The sequence below is a fragment of the Amblyraja radiata genome, chromosome 2, assembly GCF_010909765.2.
Source record: "Amblyraja radiata isolate CabotCenter1 chromosome 2, sAmbRad1.1.pri, whole genome shotgun sequence".
Classification (NCBI taxonomy): Eukaryota; Metazoa; Chordata; class Chondrichthyes; order Rajiformes; family Rajidae; genus Amblyraja; species Amblyraja radiata.
In genome coordinates, this window is record NC_045957.1 from 118,533,623 (window position 1) to 118,555,074 (window position 21,452).

The 21,452-nt window shown below is 48.4% G+C and overlaps 1 protein-coding gene across 1 annotated transcript in view; it reads right to left on the minus strand.

Annotated features, from left to right (window-relative positions):
* The window catches only part of dtnbp1 (dystrobrevin binding protein 1), a 158,006-nt gene extending 137,957 nt beyond the window's left edge, over positions 1–20,049 (minus strand). The window contains exons 1-3 of the mRNA XM_033014256.1: positions 19,773–20,049; positions 15,645–15,695; positions 10,096–10,146 (exon numbers count right to left, since the gene is read on the minus strand). Coding sequence (XP_032870147.1) covers positions 10,096–10,146; positions 15,645–15,695; positions 19,773–19,828 — 158 coding nt within the window. The 5' untranslated portion in view covers positions 19,829–20,049. The remainder of the gene's footprint in view (positions 1–10,095; positions 10,147–15,644; positions 15,696–19,772) is intronic.
* Between the last annotated feature and the right edge of the window lie 1,403 nt (positions 20,050–21,452).

The following is a 21,452-nucleotide window of genomic DNA, read 5'->3' on the forward strand; positions in this document are numbered from 1 at the left end:
AGTGTTAAGGGCCTGTCCTACTTGGCCGTCATTTGCACCTCTTTTATGCGTCATATGTAAAATAGGTCGACACGTTCCGTCGCGCGCAAATCACACATCATCGTGCCGTCTGGTGCGCGCTACGTCATTAGAATACCCTGCTGCGTGAGGCGATGCATGGTTACGCACGGTGACATAACCATGCGTCACCATGCGATACACGTGAGATGTCGGGACGCCGGCATGCGTACCCTATGCGTCAGCGTGCGTACGTGATACGTCACGCAGGTGGCACACGAGGATTTCGTGCAGCACGCTACCCACACGCTACCCATGCGTCACAACGCGACGACCACATTTTTGGAGGTCGCGTAAATGGCGCACAAATGATGGCCAAGTGGGACAGGCCCTTTAGTGTGCGGGGATCGCTGGTCGGTGTGAACTCGGTGGGCGGAAGGGGCTGTTTCCACGATTTCTGTATCTCTAAACTAAAGTCAATGGATATTTTTCATGCTGAGATAGACAGATTCTTGATTAGTACGGGTGTCAGGGCAAAAGGCAGGTGAATGGGATTGAGAGGGAAAGATAGATCAGCCACGATTGAATGGCAGAGTAGACTTGAAGGGTCGAATGGCCTAATTCTGCTGCTAGAACTTATGAACAGCTTTAAAACCAACTTAATCAACTTAAAAAGCAATCTGCCGAAAACAGCATAGAAAGTAGAACTGTCCAAAGACTGCAGATGGGTTCAATTTCACAGTTCATTTACAGAACCTCCTTTATCTATCGTATTACTTTCAACATGAACCACTTCGTTTATTTTCGGGTTATTACCCATTTGACCTATTTTCTCCTACTCCTGAAACACTGCGAGCGATCTGTTCTTTGGACAAAAGAAAATACATTGCCATAAACTAAATGGCTGCTAATAATCCACTTTGTTCCATCATTTAAACCTCGCATCATTGCAAATTTAGCCCACATGTCCTGCAAATCATACAGCAAAATATGCCCTCCATGAAATCGTGGATGCACTAAACACAAACAAGATAAGCAATAGTGTATCCTTAAACAATATTTATAGACAATAGGTGCAGGAGTAGGCCATTCGGCACCTTCGAGCCAGCACCGCCATTTAATGTAATCGTGGCTGATCATCCCCAATCAGTACCCCGTTCCTGCCTTCTCCCCATATCCCCTGACACCGATATTTTTAAGAGCCCTATCTAGCTCTCTCTTGAAAGCATCCAGAGAACCGGCCTCCACTGCCCTCTGAGGCAGAGAATTCCACAGACTCACCACTCTCTGTGACAAAAAGTGTTTCCTCGTCTCCGTTCTAAATGTCTTACTCCTTATTCTTAAACTGTGGCCCCTGGTTCTGGACTCCCCCAAAATCGGGAACATGTTTCCTGCCTCTAGCGTGTCCAAACCCTTAACAATCTTATATGTTTCAATTACACACCTTTGCCTGTGTGTGTCCTTGGGCAAGACACTTCACCCACCTTTGCCTGTGTGTGTGGATGTAATTATGTGAAGCACTTTGGGGTCAATGCAAGTTGACTAAAAATGTGCTATATAAATAAAGAAATGTAAAAAAAAGAAATGAGATACCCTCTCATCCTTCTAAACTCCAGAGTGTACAAACCCAGCCGCTCCATTCTCTCAGCATATGAATGTCCCGCCATCCCGGGAATTAACCTGTAAACCTACACTGCACTCCCTCAATAGCAAGAATGTCCTTCCTCAAATTAGGGGACCAAAACTGCACACAATACTCCAGGTGTGGTTTCACTAGGGCCCTGTACAACTGCAGAAGGACCTCTTTGTTGCTATACTCAACTCCTCTTGTTATAAAGGCCAACATGCCATTCGCTTTCTTCACTGCCTACTGTACCTGCATGCTTACTTTCATAGACTGATGAACAAGGACCCCCAGATTTGAATTGAATTGAATTGAATTTATTTGTCATTCAGACCTTTCGGTCTGAACAAAATTTTGTTTCCCTGCAGTCATACATATAATAAAAATGAGAAAAACACACAATCAACACAAATTTAACATCTACCACAGTGAGTTCACCAAACCTCCTCACTGTGATGGAAGGCAAAATCTTAAAGTCTCTGTCTCTTCCCTCTTTGTTCTCCCTCTGCACCGAGGCGATCCCGGTGTACTTCCCCTTTTCCCAACTTGATGCCATTTAGATAGTAATCTGTCTTCCTGTTTTTGATACCAAAGTGGATAACCTCACATTTATCCGCATTAAACTTCATCTGCCATGCATCTGCCCACCCCCCCAACCTGTCCAAGTCACCCTGCATTCTGATAGCATCCTCCTCACAATTTACACTGCCACCCAGCTTTGTGTCACCTGCAAATTTGCTAATGGATAATGGGTAAGAAACATAGAAAACAGGAGTAGGCCATTCGGCCCTTCGAGCCTGCACCGCCATTCAATATGATCATGGCTGATCATCCAACTTAGTATCTGTACCTGCCTTCTCTCCATACCCCCTGATCCCTTTAGCCACAAGGGCCTCATCTCTCTTAAATATAGCCAATGAACTGGCCTCAACTACCTTCTGTGGCAGAGAATTCCAGAGATTCACCACTCTCTGTGTGAAAAATGTTTTTCTCATCTCGGAATGGATAATGACCAAATTAAAAGGGACCGATGAAGTGACTGAAATAAATTCCGATTATTTTCTTTATATTTCTCCATTTCCAGGCTTTATCCCACCCCCACACCTTTTCCAGTTTACTTCCCTCCCCCCCACCATCAGTCTGAAGAAGGGTCCCGACCCAAACGTCACCAGTCCACGTCCTCCAGAGATAAGGTGACATGGTGACGCAGCGGTAGAGTTGCTGCCTTACAGGGCCAGAGACCCAGGTTCGATCCGGACTACGGGTGCCGTCTGTACGGAGATTGTACGTTCTCCCCGTGACTGCGTAGGTTTTCCCCGGGTGCTCTGTTTTCTTCCCACACATCAAAAACGGGCATTTGTAAGTTAATTGGTATTGGTAAAGATTGCAAAGGATAGTGTAATGTACTGGATCGCTGATCGGCGCACACTCGGTGGGCCGAAGGGCTTGTCCCCCCTGCCGTATCTCTAAACTAAACATGCTGCCTGACCTGCTAACTTACTCCTGCACTTTATTTATATTTCTGCCAGCATCTGCCTCTTGCTTGTAGCTCAAATTTTTTTGCTCTAAATGATGACTTGGCTTCAAGGTAGTGCACAGAATCACTGGGCTGATTCCATAAATACGGGAGCTATTTTATGAGGAGCAAATAACAAAATTGGACAGCTATAAACAACCTTGGATGCATCCAAACCAGTCCAAGTGATTTATTTGATTCAAGTGAAGCCAATTTTTCTAATACATCTTTAATTTTGACCACATTCGCTCTCTCTAATACTTCCACTGAGATATATTGACACCATTATCTTCCTTGTTTAATACCAATACAATATATAGTAAAACTCCACTAATTTGGCCCCGGTTGGGTCTTTAGTAATGTTGCACTGCACACCTTTGGAAACTTGCAAAATGTTACACTCCTATTAATACCTATATCACAATTTTTTTAAACACATTGCACAACAGTACAATAGATTTTCCAATGAACCTGGTGAGTTCAAGTGGCACAGGAAATATGCAAGCAAAGCAGATCCTGGCTCTTGCTGCAAAACTCTCCAGCTCCTTTGCTCCTGATGCCCCGGCTGAACCCAAAGAGTAAGCTCTGGCTGCAGTTCCCTGGTTTCAGCCACACAACCTGTTTGCATCCATAAAGTCATAGAGTCAGAGAGTCATACAACCATCATGATGAGGGGTATAGATTGGGTAAAGGACTCTGTTGTAGGAAGGAACTGCAGTTGCTGGTTGAAACCGAAGATAGACACAAAATGCTGGAGCAACTCAGCGGGGCAGGCACCATCTCCGGATAGAAGGAATGGGTGCTTCAGGTTCGGGTTTCGGATTCTTCAGACTGCCTCTGTGCGCCAGGGGCGCCTCCTGCAGCCGACCTTGAAGCCGCTGGAGGCAATACCCTAGTCTAAAGAAGGGTCTCGTCTCGAAACATCACCCATTCAACATCATTCCTTCTATCCAGAAATGCAGGGTAAAGGACTCTGTGGACCTACCCCGAGTAGGGAAATCAAGAACCAGAGGACAAAAGGCGGGAGTATCCAGGGAAGGCCGCTGGAGGCCGCTGGACCAGGCGCCACTCCAAGAGGCCGAGCACGTGGACCAGACGCAGCCTACAGCGGTAGAGCAGCGGCAGAGGAAACCATGGCTACGCTTGCCCCTGCAACATCGCCATGACAACGGGCCTTCATGGTCAGGCCGAGAACCCTGCACTTTCAACAACTGGGAATTGAAAATGGCGCCAAACTGGCGACTGAATACGGTCTCAGGGTACTGCTGCTATACACTCATACTGTTTCCGGGAGTTTAAATAATATGTATCTAAGTACTTATGTATAGTGATACTTGTACTGAACTGTATACAAAACTGAATTTCACTGTACCTCGGTACATGTGACAAATGAAGTCCCATACTAATAAGTTTAACATGAGAGGAGGAAGATTTAATAGGAATCTGAGGGGCAACTTTTTCCAAGCAGAGAGTGGTGGGCGTATGGAATGAGCTGCCAAAGGAGGTGATTAACAATAGACAATAGGTGCAGGAGTAGGCCATTCGGCCCTTCAAGCCAGCACCGCCATTCAATGTGATCATGGCTGATCATCCCCAATCAGTACCCCGTTCCTGCCTTCTCCCCATATCCCCCGACTCAGCTATCTTTAAGAGCCCTATCTAGCTCTCTCTTGAAAGCATCCAGAGAACCGGCCTCCACCGCCCTCTGAGGCAGAGAATTCCACAGACTCACAACTCTCTGTGTGAAAAAGTGTTTCCTCATCTCTGTTCTAAATGGCTTACCCCTTATTCTTAAACTGTGGCCCCTGGTTCTGGACTCCGCCAACATCGGGAACATGTTTCCTGCCTCTAACGTGTCCAAACCCTAAACAATCTTATATGTTTCAATAAGATATCCTTTCATCCTTCTAAACTCCAGAGTGTACAAGCCCAGCCGCTCCAATCTCTCAGCATATGACAGTCCCGCCATCCCGGGAACTAACCTCGTAAACCTACGCTGCACTCCCTCAATAGCAAGAATGTCCTTCCTCAAATTAGGGGACCAAAAATGCACACAATACTCCAGATTGAGGCAGAAATTATAATGACATTTATAAGACATTTGGACAGGTACATGGATCGGACAAGTTTAGAGGGATATGGGCTAAACGCAGGCAGGCGAGAACAGTGTAGATTGGACACCTTGATCGGCATGGGGAAACTGGGTCGAAGTGCCTTTCCATGCTCTGTGACTCTTTAACTACGTGATCATCTTAAATAATTCATACAGCCAGTCAAAAGGTGAAGTAGAAGGGGGCATGACAGCTTATTATTTTACAGGAAGAATAAGGGCGAGGTTCAAAATACAGGAACATGCAGAGACATGGCAAAGAACAGAAAGAAAAACAAAAAACAAACACAACCTTTGCAGCAACACCCAAGAACAGGAAATCTCTCCAGTGCTTTGACAATTAGAGATAATCACAGAAAAATAGAAATGCTGAACAAAGGATCATCCAATTGTCCTGGTAGTTTCACACTGAAACAATACATAACTAATCCATGCAACCAATCATTATCAATGTATAATAGTCCCAAGGGCAGCCTGGGGCCTCAGCCCAGCGAGCCACGGCTGTATCCCAGTCGCTGGCCTGGCTTGCCCGGCCCCTGCTCGCACTGGAGAAGTGGAAGACGGACAGAGGGCCGGTAAACGAACCGGTGGCGGTGACCTGGGCCTCATCGGGAGACAGGGCCGCCGGGGACCCTGCAGCAGCCTGGGGTTCTGCCCGGCAAGCAAACCACAGGCCCGGCATGCTCAGAGAGGGTAGGACATGGCAATGGTGGAGACGGCAATGGTGGTGGTGGACAAAGGGCCTGGTGAGAGGAACTGGGTGGGGGTCTTACCTGCCACGCTCTCGAGGTTGGCTGTGGGAGGCGCCCAGCGGGGAACAAGAGCTGGAGTGGGCCGGGCGTGGAGAGGGACGACGGCTCACGGGATGACCGGAATGGAGGTGGTGGCTGTGGCCAGCTGCGGCTGGGACTGTAAAATGGTGCCAAAATGGGGCCTCTTGCACATGGACTGTGGTCTGTTCTGTTCAAACTGTACTAACCAGGGGATTGTGCTTATGTACGGGGATAGCTTTGCTGAGCTGTATGCAAGTTTTTCACTGTCCTTGGCACACATGACAAGAAACCATTGAACCACTGAGCACCACCTGCAAATTGAGAATTTTTTTCTGGCACTCCTCTCTTCAGACTTTGAGATAGTCATGCCCATCCTCTCTTCTAGTTTTCTTACCCTTGCCCTACAATCAGTCTGAAGAAGTCTTGACCCTAAATGTCTTCTACCTATGGTACACAAAATTGCTGGAGGAACTCAGCGGGTGCAGCAGCATCTATGGAGCGAAGGAAATAGGCGACGTTTCGGGCCGAAACCCTTCTTCAGACCTATGTTCTCCTGAAATGCTGCCTGACTCACTGTATTACTACAGTACTCTGAATCGTCCTTTGCTTTTTTTTCCCCTTTGTACCACAGTGCACATGACAAGAAACTGAATCTTTGCTATGATATTTTTTTAATTTTAAGAGTTTTATGAAACACTCGACCGTGGGACCCGTTGGGTCCCGTCCCCCAACGCGGGAGTGGGGGGCACGACATCACAGGGAAGGACTGGTCCCCGAACGCAATATTCCACCACTCACCCATAGGTCCCAATACTTACCACTCCCTAGAGAGGGAGGGGGGGGGGGGTAGAGAGGGAAGGGTGGTAGAGACGGAGGGTTGGGAGAGAGGGGGTAGAGAAGGAGGGGGAGGTGGAGGGCGTAGCGAGGGAGGGGAGTAGAGGGGGAGGGGGGTAGAGGGATAGGGGGTAGGTGGGTAGGGGAGGGGGGAGAGGGGGTAGAGACCATAGCCCATCTCCTTCCTCCTCATTTCCCTCATCCTCCTCCCCTCGCTCCCATTCCCTGCCCCAGGACCTATCCAGGTCATAGAGCAGCGCTAGGGCCTGGGCAGCTTGAGAGCCCATTGCGATTGGTGCACTGTGAGAGGCATTGTGACATCATCACTGGCCGCTCTCTGAGAAAGCGGTTTTGGCATTTTTTTGTAACTTTAAATCATGAATAACTTCGGAAATATGTCGGAATGCGACGGGAAGATGTGTATTACTTCGACGGGAAAAATGTGAGTAGAATATGTGAAAATGGGAAGGCTGTGGCCTAGCGTTTGGAAGAAGATAAGAAAAAGCAGAGCAGGGTGACACATTGCCAGCACAAACAAAGAGTTTTAGTAATATAGATATCTGAGGAAAGATGCAGATCTGCATAATTTATAATGGTTTTGCCTGCGAATGATGGCAGCTCAGGTTGCCCTTATTGAATCACAAATCACTACCAAAATAAAATTTGAGATTATTAAATCGAGTTATACTTCACTCTTACATGATTTATATGGGGGGAAAATAAACATAACGTCGATAATCCTGGTACAGGGGGTTTCTAGGAACCATCCCCTTTGTAATGAGATGGTGTGGGGTACTATATATGTTCATTGAGCAAAGGTTTAGATTTATGATTGTCACGAACAGTGAACAGCGTTTGTTTGTGCGCTATCCAATCATATTAGACATAGAAACATAGAAAACATAGAAAATAGGTGCAGGAGGAGGCCCTTCGGCCCTTCGAGCCAGCACCGCCATTCATTGTGATCATGGCTGATCGTCCCCAATCAATAACCCGTGCCTGCCTTCTCCCTATATCCCTTGATTCCACTAATTTAAAAACCATTTTAATTTAGACCATGAATACAATTAAGCCAAACACGCGCACCATAGCATCATATAGCGAAGGGAAAGATGTGAGAGTACAGAACGTATTTCTCAGCATTGCAGTGTAACAGTTCTGAAAGTCTGTTATCCCCAATGAAATAGGTTGAAAAATTAGGGTTGTACCCTAGTTTATTGAAAGACCGTTCAGAAGTTTGCTGACAGAAGAGGGTGGCACAGAGGCGGAGCAATAGATTTGGTGCTTTACCAGGGGCCCAGGTTCGATCCTGACCACGGGTGCTGTCTGTACGGAATTTGTACTTTCTCCCCATGACCGCATGGGTTTCCTCCAGGAACTCCCTCCGGTTTCCTCCCACACTCCAAAGATGCACAGGTTTGTAGGTTAATTGGCTTTGGTACACTTGTAAATTGCCCCTTATGTGTAGGATAGGGCTAGTGGGCGGGAATCATTGGTCGGCGCGGACGCAGTGGACGCTGCTTCTCTAAACTAAACTAAACGGCACCATTATGTGCATCAACCAGCGTTTCTGCTCTTAATTTCTATTTAGCAAACAGTATGTGTGACAACAGGCAAGAACAAAATTGGCATTCTGGAGGTGTAATACTAGACAAGGCAGTGCTGAACTGTCATCACCCATGTAATTATAGCTCAGTTACATCACTATTTTAAACAAAGCAATGACATGGGCAGAATGGGAGAACATCTCTTCGAGCAATGAGACAGCAATAAAACCTGTAATAAGCACTGGTCCAGATACAAATTAAATCACGCTTCATAAAGACTTCATTCCAGATCAATGCAAAGACTATAAACTAATAGCATCAAGAACAGATGTTTTTTTTGCAATCATAAGTTTTTTCATATATTACAGGAGCAGAATTAGGCCATTCAGCCCATCAAGTCCACTCCGTCATTCAATCACGGCTGATCTATCTTTCCCTCTCATCCCCATTCTCCTGCCTTCTCCCCATAACCCCGGACTCCCATACTAAACCCCGGACTCCCATACTAAATGACCGGAAGTGGCGGCGCTGGTAAACGGCTGCGGCTCGCCTGCAGTCCGTTTGTCTTTACTTTTTTTATGTTGTTTTTTTTCGTTTTGTCTAGTTAGTTTTTGTTTTTTAGGTTGTGTTTATGTGGGGGGGGTGGGGGGGGGGGGGGTTGAAACGGGGCTTGCTGTCTCTCTCTTCGGGGGAATACGACTTTTTTATCGTATCCCCCTTCTCTGCCTCCGTCTGCGCTGAGGCCTGATGGCGGAGCTGGCGGCCTCGAGACTCCGGAGGCAGAGCCAGTCAGGACTTGCACTGGGCTCGCTCCCGTGAGGGCGGCCCAGCTCGGGGCTGGAACGGTGCTCCCCTCGGAGTGGCCCAGCCCGAGGGAGGAACGGAACTCCCGTCGGAGTGGCCCAGCCCGAGGGAGGAACGGAACTCCCGTCGGAGTGGCCCAGCTCGAGGGTGGTATGGCGCTCCCGTCGGAGTGGCCCAGCTCGAGGGTGGTATGGCGCTCCCGTCGGAGTGGCCCAGCTCGAGGGAGGAACGGCACTCACGTGAGGGCGATCCGGCTCGGGGCTGGAACGGTGCTCCGGTGGCTGGGACGGCGTTCTGGCGGCTATGACCTGAGTCCGGGGTTGAGCCGCGGGCCAGCGGCTGCGTCCGTTGGACTGGAGGGCGGCAGCTTCGACCACCCCGGGTGTTTGAGCCGGCCCGTTGCGGGGTTCGGTGAGCCGCGGGACTGTTTGTACCATCGCCCGGAGGAGTATCGCCTCAGCGCAGAGGGAGAAGAGGAGGGAAGAGACTGCAGCCCTAAGATTTTTGCCTCCACCACAGTGAGGAGGTGCTTGGAGGACTCACTGTGGTGGTGTTAATTTGTGTTTATTGTTGTTATTATTGTATGATTGTATGTATGACTGCAGGCACGAAATTTCGTTCAGACCGCAAGGTCTGAATGACAATAAAGGCATTCAATTCAATTCAATTCAATAATCAATTTTTGACAATCATCCGCATTTCAATTCTTGAACATTAACTACTTCCAACATAATTTTAACCCAATAGGATTTCTACCGGCCTGTAACTTAGTTTCCTGCTGCATTTTTATTGAAGTGAGAAGTAAAATTTTCCCTAAAAGAAATTGTGTGGATATGGGAACACATTTCTGTTATTCTAAACTCAAATCAAACAAGCAGCAATGTCCTTACCTGCTTAATAACTCAGCTCCCGCAGAAAACTTTGGCAAATCATCTGTACTTCTGTGAGAGCAAATTGGAAATGTTAAGGCACAGTGTACAGTAGCAAACCTTGGAAATATAGTACCGTTAAACAGGTCTGTAAATCAAAATACTGCAGTTCAAAGGAATCGATGTGATCAACTTTTAAAACAAACATTTTAAGCTTAGTTGATTTATCAAGATCTTAGGATTGAAATATTTCAAAGAAATAAATTGAAGTAACCTGTAATATTACAGTAACATCACAAAGTTGTAATAAAGAGTTCAAGAAGTTCCCTAAACTTCAGCACAGCAGTAGGGCGGCTGTCCCAATGCGCCAGAGACTCGGGTTCGATCCTGATCTTGGGTGCTGTCTGTACGGATTTGTACGTTCTTCCTGTGAGCACATGGGTTTTCTCCGGGTGCTCTGGTTTCCTCACACATTCCAATGGCGTGTAGGTTAATTAGCTTCTGTAAATTGTCCCTAGTGTGTAGGATAGAACTAGTACACAAGTGATTGCAGGTCCGCGTGGATTCAGTGGGCCGAAGGGCCTGTTTCTATACTGCATCTCTAAACTACATTTAGATGAATATACCACAACGACCCAACTGTTTAGTAATCCATCATCAAATCTGGAGGGACCACACTCAGGGCTATCAGCTGCTCATTTTCTATCTCATAACAATACACTGCTCTGATATTGTCCGTTAATTCCCCGTTTTATTTTAGTCAAAGATCAGAGTTTACGTCTAGTTCCTCTCCCTTGCAAAGCAATACAAAGTAGGCTTTAAAGCTAAGATGTGTAGGGAGGAACTGCAGATGCTGGTTTAAACTGAAGATAGACACAAAAAAGCTGGAGTAACTCAGCGGGTCAGGCAACATCTCTGGAGAAAAGGAACAGGTGGCGTTTTGGGTCAAGACTCTTCTTTTGAAGCTAAGTATCAGCGTTGCTACTGCCCCAACCCCCTCTCTCTTTGGTCACCTGTGTTTCCCTCCACACTTTGTCTCAAACTCTTTCATCTCTACTATCTCTCACGCTTAGCCAGAAATTATATTCCTGTAATGCTCTCACATTCCTCTTGACCCCACTGAATTACTAACCACACAACTCCCATTCCGACGCTCTTGATAGCTAGGAAAATACATAAGTTAACTTATCTCATGAATAATAGTTTTGGGATCCAACATTTTTGATGTCTATAAGCGTTTTTCCCATTAGTACTGCACTATCCATGATACATAATAATTTCATAATTCGTAGGAGCAGAATTGGGCCAATCGGCCCATCAAGTCTACTCCACCATTCAATCATGGCTGATCTATCTCTCCCTCCTAACCCCATTCTCCTGCCTTCTCCCCTTAACGCGGCGGGTCCCACTTTGTTCGCCAAGCCCCCCCACGCCAGGTCCCACTTTGTTCTCAGGCGGCCCCCCCACTCCGGTTCCCTCTTTGTTCTCTGCACCCCTCTCCCTCCTCCCCCACGCTGGGTCCCACTTTGCTCTCGTCAACCCCCCCTCCCATGCCGGGTCCCTCTTTGTTCTTGGCGGAGTGTCCTCAACCGACCTTCAGCACCCATGGAATAACCACCCACAGAATTTCTGACCCTGTCTGAGAAGAGTCCCAACCCAAAGAGTCACCCATCCTTTTTCTCCAGAGATGCTGCCTGACCCGCTGAGTTACTCCAGCATTTGTGTCTATATGTGGTATAAAGCAGTTCCTCATTTCTACTTCTTAAAAAGCTATATTCTACAACAAGCTGCGTCTAGTCAGTCAGTGCTTGGCTGTCTTTTTCTGATTTGTAAAGATTTTGTCAAATGTGTGCATTTTGTTTTGCAAGCTGCTGAACGGTGGAACAAAATGTCAATTACATTTTTTTCTGGGAAAGTTTCCATGGCTTGTAGAAATGTGCAAAATGAGTTTAATTGAAACAGTCTAAATATTTTCTGTTCAACCTCAAACTGTACAAGACTAATGTTTTCTACTTGCTGACTGTAAAAGAAAATGTAATTGATTTGCACTTGGGTGCTCTCACTAAGTCATTAATTAGCTCACTTTCCAAAACACTGATCTTGTGCATACAGCCCATTACCAATATATCATGCTCGCATAAAATATGCTTTTATTATGATTCTAATTAAGGGTCATTAATCTGACACAACAACTCTATTTCTTATACCACATATGCTGACCTGACCTGCTGAGTATCTCTTGTATTTTATGCTTTTATTTTGTTATTACAGACATGTGGTTTTATCTTGAGATATTAGAACAGTACAGCACTGGAACAGGCCAGTCGGGCCACAACGTATGGGCTGAACACAATGCCAGGACCATCACTTCTCTACCAAACCTATCCTATTCACGTGCCTGTCTAAATGTTTCTTGAACGGCAGTATCATCCTCAACTACCTTCTCTGGTAGGATAGGATAGGTTTATAGGAATATGGGCCAAACGCAGGCAGGTGGGACTAGTTTAGAACGTGGGCATATTAGGCTGAAGGGCCTGTTTCCATGCCGTATGACTCTCTGACTACAACAGTGTGAATTAAAAGTGTATCGTCAAGAAGGAAAGAGGTTTAGGATGTTATTTCCCGAAACCGCACAGGCACCAATGAGGATGGGTTAAAAATAAAGTACTCCAGGACAGAGTTAACAGTATCAGTTTCACAACAGGTTGGAAGAGAGGCTGAGTAGTCGGTAGTTTCATGGTCAGGTTCGAGGGAACTGGAAACGGGACTTTACAGTAAGTGGGGGAGATAGAAGAGAGCCCAGGTGGCAAGACTAGGCCCTGTAGAAACTTTAGCTTGATGGTGCTGAAGGGAGGAATGCAAAAGAAAGGGTCTCTGGGCAAACTGTACCCAATTGAAAATTCAAAGTACTGAACCAAATAATTGTGCGTTACCAATCAACATATTTCTAAACAATACGAAATAGTTAGTTAGTTTATTGTTATTTTCATGAGTACCGAGGTACAGTGAAAAGCTATTTTTGTTGCATGCTATCCAGTCAGCAAAGAAACTATACATAATTACAATCAAGCTATCCACAGTGTATAGATACAGCATAAAGGATATAACATTTCACGATAAAATCCACTAAAGTCATATTAAAAAATAGTTTGAACGTCCTCTATGAGGTAGATGGGAGGTCAGGACCGCTCTCTTTAGACTTTACGTTAGCTTTTATAGATATGGCGTGGAAACAGGCGCCTTTAGCTCACCGAGACCGGCGACCCCATAAACTAGCACTCTAGGGACAATTTACAGAAGCCAATTAACCTACAATGACGACTGCTTTGGTGCCACCTCCTGCACCCACACACAACTGACTGACTTCATCCACTTCACCACCAACTTCCATCCGGCACTCCAATACACCTGGACGATTTCCGACACTTCCCTACCATTCCTTGACCTCATCATCTCCATCGCAGGGGACAGACTCCTGACCGACATACATTACAAACCCACTGACTCACATGGCTATCTGGACTACACGTCTTCCCACCCTGCCCCCTGTAAAGACTCCATCCCCTACTCCCAATTCCTCCGCCTACGCCGCATCTGTTCCCAGGATGAGACATTTCATACCAGGGCATCGGAAATGTCCTCGTTCTTCAGGGAACGGGGATTCCCCTCCGCCACCATGGATGAGGCTCACACCAGGGTCTCATCCATACCCCGTAACACTGCTCTCTCTCCCCATCCTCGCACACGCAACAAGGGCAGAGTCCCTCTGGTCCTCACCTTTCACCCCACCAGCCGGCAAATACAGATTCAGATTCAGATTCAATTTTAATTGTCATTGTCAGGGTACAGTACAGAGACAACGAAATGCATTTAGCATCTCCCTGGAAGAGCGACATAGCAAATGATTTAAATAAATAATAATAAGTGATAATAAGTGTCCGGGGGGTGGGGGGGTGATTGGCAGTCACCGAGGTACGTTGTTGAGTAGAGTGACAGCCGCCGGGAAGAAGCTGTTCCTGGACCTGCTGGTTCGGCAACGGAGAGACCTGTAGCGCCTCCCGGATGGTAGGAGGGTAAACAGTCCATGGTTGGGGTGAGAGCAGTCCTTGGCGATGCTGAGCGCCCTCCGCAGATAACGCTTGCTTTGGACAGACTCAATGGAGGGGAGCGAGGAACCGGTGATGCGTTGGGCAATTTTCACCACCCTCTGCAATGCCTTCCGGTCGGAGACAGAGCAGTTGCCATACCATACTGTGATGCAGTTGGTAAGGATGCTCTCGATGGTGCAGCGGTAGAAGTTCACCAGGATCTGAGGAGACAGATGGACCTTCTTCAGTCTCCTCAGGAAGAAGAGACGCTGGTGAGCCTTCTTGATCAGAGTTGATCAACACATAATCCTCTGCCATTTTCGCCACCTCCAACGTGACCCCACCACTCGCCACATCTTCCCATCTCCCCCCATGTCTGCCTTCCGCAAAGACCGCTCCCTCCGCAACTCCCTCGTCAATTCTTCCCTTCCCTCCCGCACCACCCCCTCCCCGGGCACTTTCCGTTGCAACCGCAAGAAATGCAACACCTGTCCCTTCACCTCCCCCCTCGACTCCATTCAAGGTCCCAAGCAGTCGTTCCAGGTGCGACAAAGGTTCACCTGTATCTCCTCCAACCTCATCTACTGCATCCGCTACTCTAGATGTCAGCTGATTTACATCGGTGAGACCAAGCGCAGGTTGGGCGATCGTTTCGCCGAACACCTCCGCTCAGTCCGCAATAACCTATCTGACCTCCCGGTGGCTCAGCACTTCAACTCCCCCTCCCATTCCCAATCCGACCTCTCTGTCCTGGGTCTCCTCCATTGCCAGAGTGAGCAACAGCAGAAATTGGAGGAACAGCACCTCATATTCCGTCTGGGGTCCTTGCGTCCTTATGGCATTAACATTGAATTCTCCCAATTTGGCTAGCCCGTGCTGTCTCCTCCCCTTCCTTAACCCTCTAGCTGTCTCCTCCCACCCGCCAGCCCTCGGGCTCCTCCTCCTCCTCCCCTTTTCCTTCTTTCTTTCCCCACCCCCCATCAGTCTGAAGAAGGGTTTCGGCCCGAAACGTCGCCTATTTCCTTCGCTCCATAGATGCTGCTGCACCCGCTGAGTTTCCCCAGCAATTGTGTGTACCTTCGATATTCCAGCATCTGCAGTTCCCTTTTGAACACAACCTACAAACCTGTATGCTTTTGGAGTGTGGGAGGAAACTGGAGCACCCGGTGAAACCCTAAACGGTCACGGGGAGAATGTGTAAACGCCGTACTGACAGCACCCGTAGTCAGGATCAAACCCGGGTCTGTGGCGCTGTAAGGCAGCAACTTTACCGTTGCGCCACCATGCCACCCTAAAACACTCTCTAGTTGGTGAGAGAATGGTTCAATTTCCTAATAACAACTGGGAAGAAACTGTTCCTGAATCTGGAGGTGTGCATTTTCAAGACACCCTGCACCATCTTTCAAACATTAGGAGCATTGCCTGAAGACAAACTCACTCAAGCTAATCAGTCTATTAAACATGGAATAAACAGATGATTACCTTGGCTTCTTAACATTTACTTCTTTGGATTTGTCACTTAGCGTCTTTAAACTGAAATTAGAAATAAGAAAATAATTAATATAACAATGGCAAAGGTGGTAGAGCTCCTACCTCACTGCGCAAGAGACTCAGGTTTGATTCTGACCTAGAGTGTTGTCGGTGGGGAGTTTGCATGTTCTCCCTGTGACTGCGGTTTCCTCCCTCATCTCAAGTGCAGTTTTATCGGTTAATTATTCTCTGAAATTGCATAGGGTGTGGATGAGAACACGGGATAACATAGAACTGGCGTGAACAGGTGGTTGTGGGTTGGCCTGGACTCAGTGGATCTATGGGTGCTGTTTCCCTGCTGCATCTCTAAGGTACAATAAGCAGTGCAACAAATGCAAAAGCAGATTCAGCAAGATGTTTAATTGTGCACTTTGAGTTTGCAATTCTTTCTATTCTGCCACAGAAGGCTGTGGATGCCAAGTCAATGGATATTATTGAGGCGGAGACTGGCAGATTCTTAATTCGTAAGGGTGTCAGGGGTTATGGGGAGAAGACAGGAGAATGGGTTTGAGAGGGGAAGAAAGATCAGCCATGATTGAATGGCAGAGTACACTTGATGGGCATAATAGCCTAATTCTGCTCCTAGAACTTATGAACTTAATTGCACTTGGGATTCACCAAAATTGCAAAAGCTAAAAAATTCCTATTTAATGATCAGATAAATCAGCACATAAAATAGCAGGTTTATTGCCATGAAGATATTCAAAAGGGATCAACACAACAAAAGTACAGTCTATCATGAATTGCGAGTTTAGTTTAGAGATACAGCGTGGAAACAGGCCCTTAGGCCCACCGGGTCCGCGTCGACCAGCGATCCCCACACACTAACACTATCCTACACACACTAGGGACAATTCACAATTATACCAAGCCAATAAACCGATAAAACTTTGGAGTGTGGGAGGAAACCGGAGATTCCGGAGAAAACCCACGAGTGTCACAGGGAGAAAGTACAAACTCCGTACAGACCACATCCGTAGTAGGATCAAACCCGGGTCTCTGGCGCTGTAAGACAGCAACTCTACCGCTGCACCTCTGTGTAAAGTATTGCAGGAGTATGCGAGTTGGCTGAACAAATTTCAAAATTGCCAATTCAATGTTTTTTTAACACATGACTTAGATATAGACAGATTGGCACCCTTTGCCAAAGGTTAGAAGTCGACAAGATGTTACTTCATTCCCTGTGCAAATTAAACAAGGCCTGCTCATGGAGATTTGCACTTATTATATACCCACACATGTTACCCGCTTCATTTCAGCCTTAGTTAGACGTTTCCAGACCTATTAGAAGTGAATGCTCACACATTCACACAGCCAGCTGAAGAGTAATTTGTGCAAAAGTCCGAGCCAAGTTTTACTCCAACTTTTGATGCCATTCATTGAGCACGAGTTATCAGGAGAAAACAGCCTACGCCGTTTGTTCTGCACTCACATGACCAGCAAGCCGCTTTCATTCCAGAGATTTGTAAAATAGACAGGGTCCAGTTAAGCCAAAGGCAAAGCACTGGAGGAACTCAGCAGGCCAGGCAGTAGCTGGGGAGCGACTGGACAGGAAACATTTCAAGTCAGGGCCCTTCTTCAGGCTTCATGGTCCAATTGACTGTAGTTTCAGAAACACATTATAAATATTTTGAGTATTTCTCCAGCAAAATAACACAAAATACTGTCCCCAAGAAATATGTGTAAGACGCTGTTACTTCCAAGTAGCATGCGATAATTATAAACTTAGAGGAGATGGGTGGGTGTCATACCTAACTCGGGGATCAGAGCAACCGGCTGTCTTAGAGTCATACAGAATAGAAAGAGGCCCTTTGGGCCAACTCTTCCATGTTGTCACCAAGGAACAGGTAATGTTATTTCATTTACACAGGGCTGGTCTGAACAAATGTTCAGGGAGAGAGGGGAGCCCCTCCTATCCCCCACCCCAATCCCTCCTACCCCTGCCCCTAGTTCCCTCTCTCTTAGTTCTGTCTCTGTCCCTAATGCGCCGCCTACACCCTGGCCCAACCCCTCCCTTGCTCCCAGCTCCTACTCCCCAGTCGCCTGACTCTGCCCCTGTCCCAACCCCCTATCTTCGCCCCCCCCCCCGTCCCCAATGCAATGCCCTGCCTACTGTCCCAGCCCCGTCCTTGCACCCGAGCCACTACTCCCCCTATCACCTTGCTCTGCCCCTGTCACAGTGCCCTGTCCATGTCCCTGTCCATGTCACTGTCCCAGTCCATGTCACTGTCCCAGTCCAGTCACTGTCACTGTCCCAGTCCATGTCCCAGTCTATGTCACTGTCCCAGTTCATGTCACTGTCCCAGTCCTGTCACTGTCCGTCCCAGTCCATGTCCCAGTCACTGTCACTGTCCCAGTCCATGTCACTGTCCCAGTCCATGTCACTGTCCCAGTCCTAGTCCAGTCACTGTCCCAGTCCATGTCACTGTCCCAGTCCATGTCACTGTCCCAGTCCATGTCCCAGTCACTGTCACTGTCCCAGTCCATGTCACTGTCCCAGTCCATATCACTGTCCCAGTCCAGTCACTGTCCCAGTCCAGTCACTGTCCAAGTCCATGTCACTGTCCCAGTCCATTTCACTGTCCCAGTCCATGTCCCAGTCCCTGTCACTGTCCCAGTCCATGTCACTGTCCCAGTCCATGTCACTGTCCCAGTCCAGTCACTGTCTCAGTCCATGTCACTGTCCCTGTCCCAGTCCATGTCCCAGTCCATGTCACTGTCCCTGTCCCAGTCCATGTCCCAGTCCATGTCACTGTCCCAGTCTAGTCACTGTCCCAGTCCATGTCACTGTCCCAGTCCATGTCACTGTCCCAGTCCATGTCCCAGTCACTGTCCCAGTCCATGTCACTGTCCCAGTCCATGTCACTGTCCCAGTCCAGTCACTGTCCCAGTCCATGTCACTGTCCCAGTCCATGTCACTGTCCCAGTCCAGTCACTGTCCCAGTCCATGGCACTGTCCCAGTCCATGTCACTGTCCCTGTCCCAGTCCATGTCACTGTCCCTGTCCCAGTCCATGTCCCAGTCCATGTCACTGTCCCAGTCCATGTCACTGTCCCAGTCCAGTCACTGTCCCAGTCCATGCCCCAGTCCAGTCACTGTCCCAGTCCAGTCACTGTCCCAGTCCATGTCCCAGTCCATGTCACTGTCCCAGTCCATGTCCCAGTCCATGTCACTGTCCCAGTTCAGTCACTGTCCCAGTCCATGTCCCAGTCACTGTCCCAGTCCATGTCCCAGTCCAGTCACTGTCCCAGTCCATGTCCCAGTCCAGTCACTGTCCCAGTCCATGTCCCAGTCCATGTCACTGTCCCAGTCCATGTCCCAGTCCATGTCACTGTCCATGTCACTGTCCCTGTCCCAGTCCTTGTCCCAGTCCATGTCACTGTCCCAGTCCATGTCCCAGTCCATGTCACTGTCCCAGTCCATGTCACTGTCCCAGTCCAGTCACTGTCCCAGTCCATGTCCCAGTCCAGTCACTGTCCCAGTCCAGTCACTGTCCCAGTCCAGTCACTGTCCCAGTCCATGTCCCAGTTCATGTCACTGTCCCAGTCCATGTCACTGTCCCAGTCCCTGTCCATGTCCATGTCACTGTCCCAGTCCAGTCACTGTCACTGTCCCAGTCCCTGTCCATGTCACTGTCCCAGTCCATGTCACTGTCCCAGTCCATGTCCCAGTCCAGTCACTGTCACTGTCCCAGTCCCTGTCCCAGTCACTGTCCCAGTTCATGTCACTGTCCCAGTCCCTGTCCATGTCCATGTCACTGTCCCAGTCCAGTCACTGTCACTGTCCCAGTCCCTGTCCCAGTCCATGTCCCAGTCACTGTCCCAGTCCATGTCCCTGTCCCAGTCCATGTCACTGTCCCAGTCCATGTCCCAGTCCATGTCACTGTCCCAGTCACTGTCACTGTCCCAGTCACTGTCACTGTCCCAGTCACTGTCACTGTCCCAGTCACTGTCACTGTCCCAGTCACTGTCACTGTCCCAGTCCCCGTCCCCCGACCCTCCGTCCCCAATACAACTCCCTGCTCCAGTCTCTTGGCTCTGCCCCTTTCCCAGCTCGGGCCGGGCCGGGCCTCCCGCCTACCTGCTGCTCAGGTCGTGCTGGGCGCTCAGCAGCCGCTCCTTGAAGTTCTCGAACATGGTGGCGGTGGCGGTTATCGCCGCGCGGGGCAGCGCCGTCGCCAGGTGGCCGTGGCCGTGGCGGCCATTACTCTCTCCGTCCGTCCGTCGCTCGCTCGCTCGCTGCCGCTGCAGGGGGAGACCGAGGCACACGCACTTCCGCCACCGCCGTCGCCCCGGCAACAGAGGCCTTGTCCCAGGGAGGCGCGGACTGAAGCCTTCCCCCAACCCGCCTCCAGCCTCTCCGAAATTGCTGGAGTAACTCAGCGGGACAGGCACGATCAAAGATTATACAATCTTTGGCACCATCTCTGGAGACAAGGAATGGGTGACGTTTCGGGACGAGACCCTTCTTCAGGCTGAGGGTCGGGGGGGGGAGTCTAGCGGTATGGAAGGGTAAGGTGTGAAAACGACAGATCAAAGTGGACGGTACACAAAATTGCTGGGGAAACTCAGCGGGTGCAGCAGCATCTATGGAGCGAAGGAAATAGGCGACGTTTCGGGCCGAAACCCTTCTTCAGACCCAAAGTGGACGCTGGCTCCCTCCCCCCCCCCCCCATTAATCAGACATTGTGGTTTGTAAGAGCTCTCCTGCTGGTTTTACGGCGGGAGACCTTTGTAATTGTGTGGGAAGTAACTGCAGATAGACAATAGGTGCAGGAGTAGGCCATTCGGCCCTTCGAGCCAGCACCGCCATTCAATGTGATCATGGCGGATCATCCACAATCAGTACCCCATTCCTGCCTTCTCCCCATATCCCCTGACTCCGCTATCTTTAAGAGCCCTATCTAGCTCTCTCTTGAAAGTATCCAGAGAACCGGCCTCCACCACCATCTGAGGCAGAGAATTCCACAGATTCACAACTTTCTGTGAGAAAAAGTGTTTCCTCGTCTCCGTTCTAAATGGCTTACCCCTTATTCTTAAACTGTGGCCTCTGGTTCTGGACTTCCCCAACATCGGGAACATGTTTCTTGCCTCTAGCGTGTCCAAACCCTTAACAATCTTATATGTTTTAATAAGATATCCTCTCATCCTTCTAAACTCCAGAGTGTACAAGCCCAGCCGCTCCATTCTCTCAGCTTATGACAGTCTCGCCATCCCGGGAATTAACCTTGTGAACCTACGCTGCACTCCCTCAATAGCAAGAATGAAGGGAAGGTACATAAAAATGCTGGAGAAACTCAGCGGGTGCAGCAGCATCTATGGAGCGAAGGAAACTATTTCCTTCGCTCCATAGATGCTGCTGCACCCGCTGAGTTTCTCCAGCATTTTTGTATACCATCGATTTTCCAGCATCTGCAGTTCCTTATTAAACGCAAGAATTAAGGGATGCTGGTTTAAACCAAAGATATACACAAAAAGCTGGAGTAACTCAGCGGGACAGACCGCATCTCTGGAGAGAAAGAATGGGTGATGTTTAGGGTCGAGATTGACAAGCAATTGATCTATTAATGTTTGTGCAACAATATCTGTGTTACAACTTTTGGCAGTTTTAGCTTGCGGTAACAAAAATAAACATTGCTCTTGAAAAAGACATTTATTATTGAAAATTCTGCAGGGAAAATAACTTTGTTGTAGCGAGTCTGAACCTGTCAAGCTGCAACACTGAAGTGCATGCACACGAACAAATGGATGTCGACAGGTA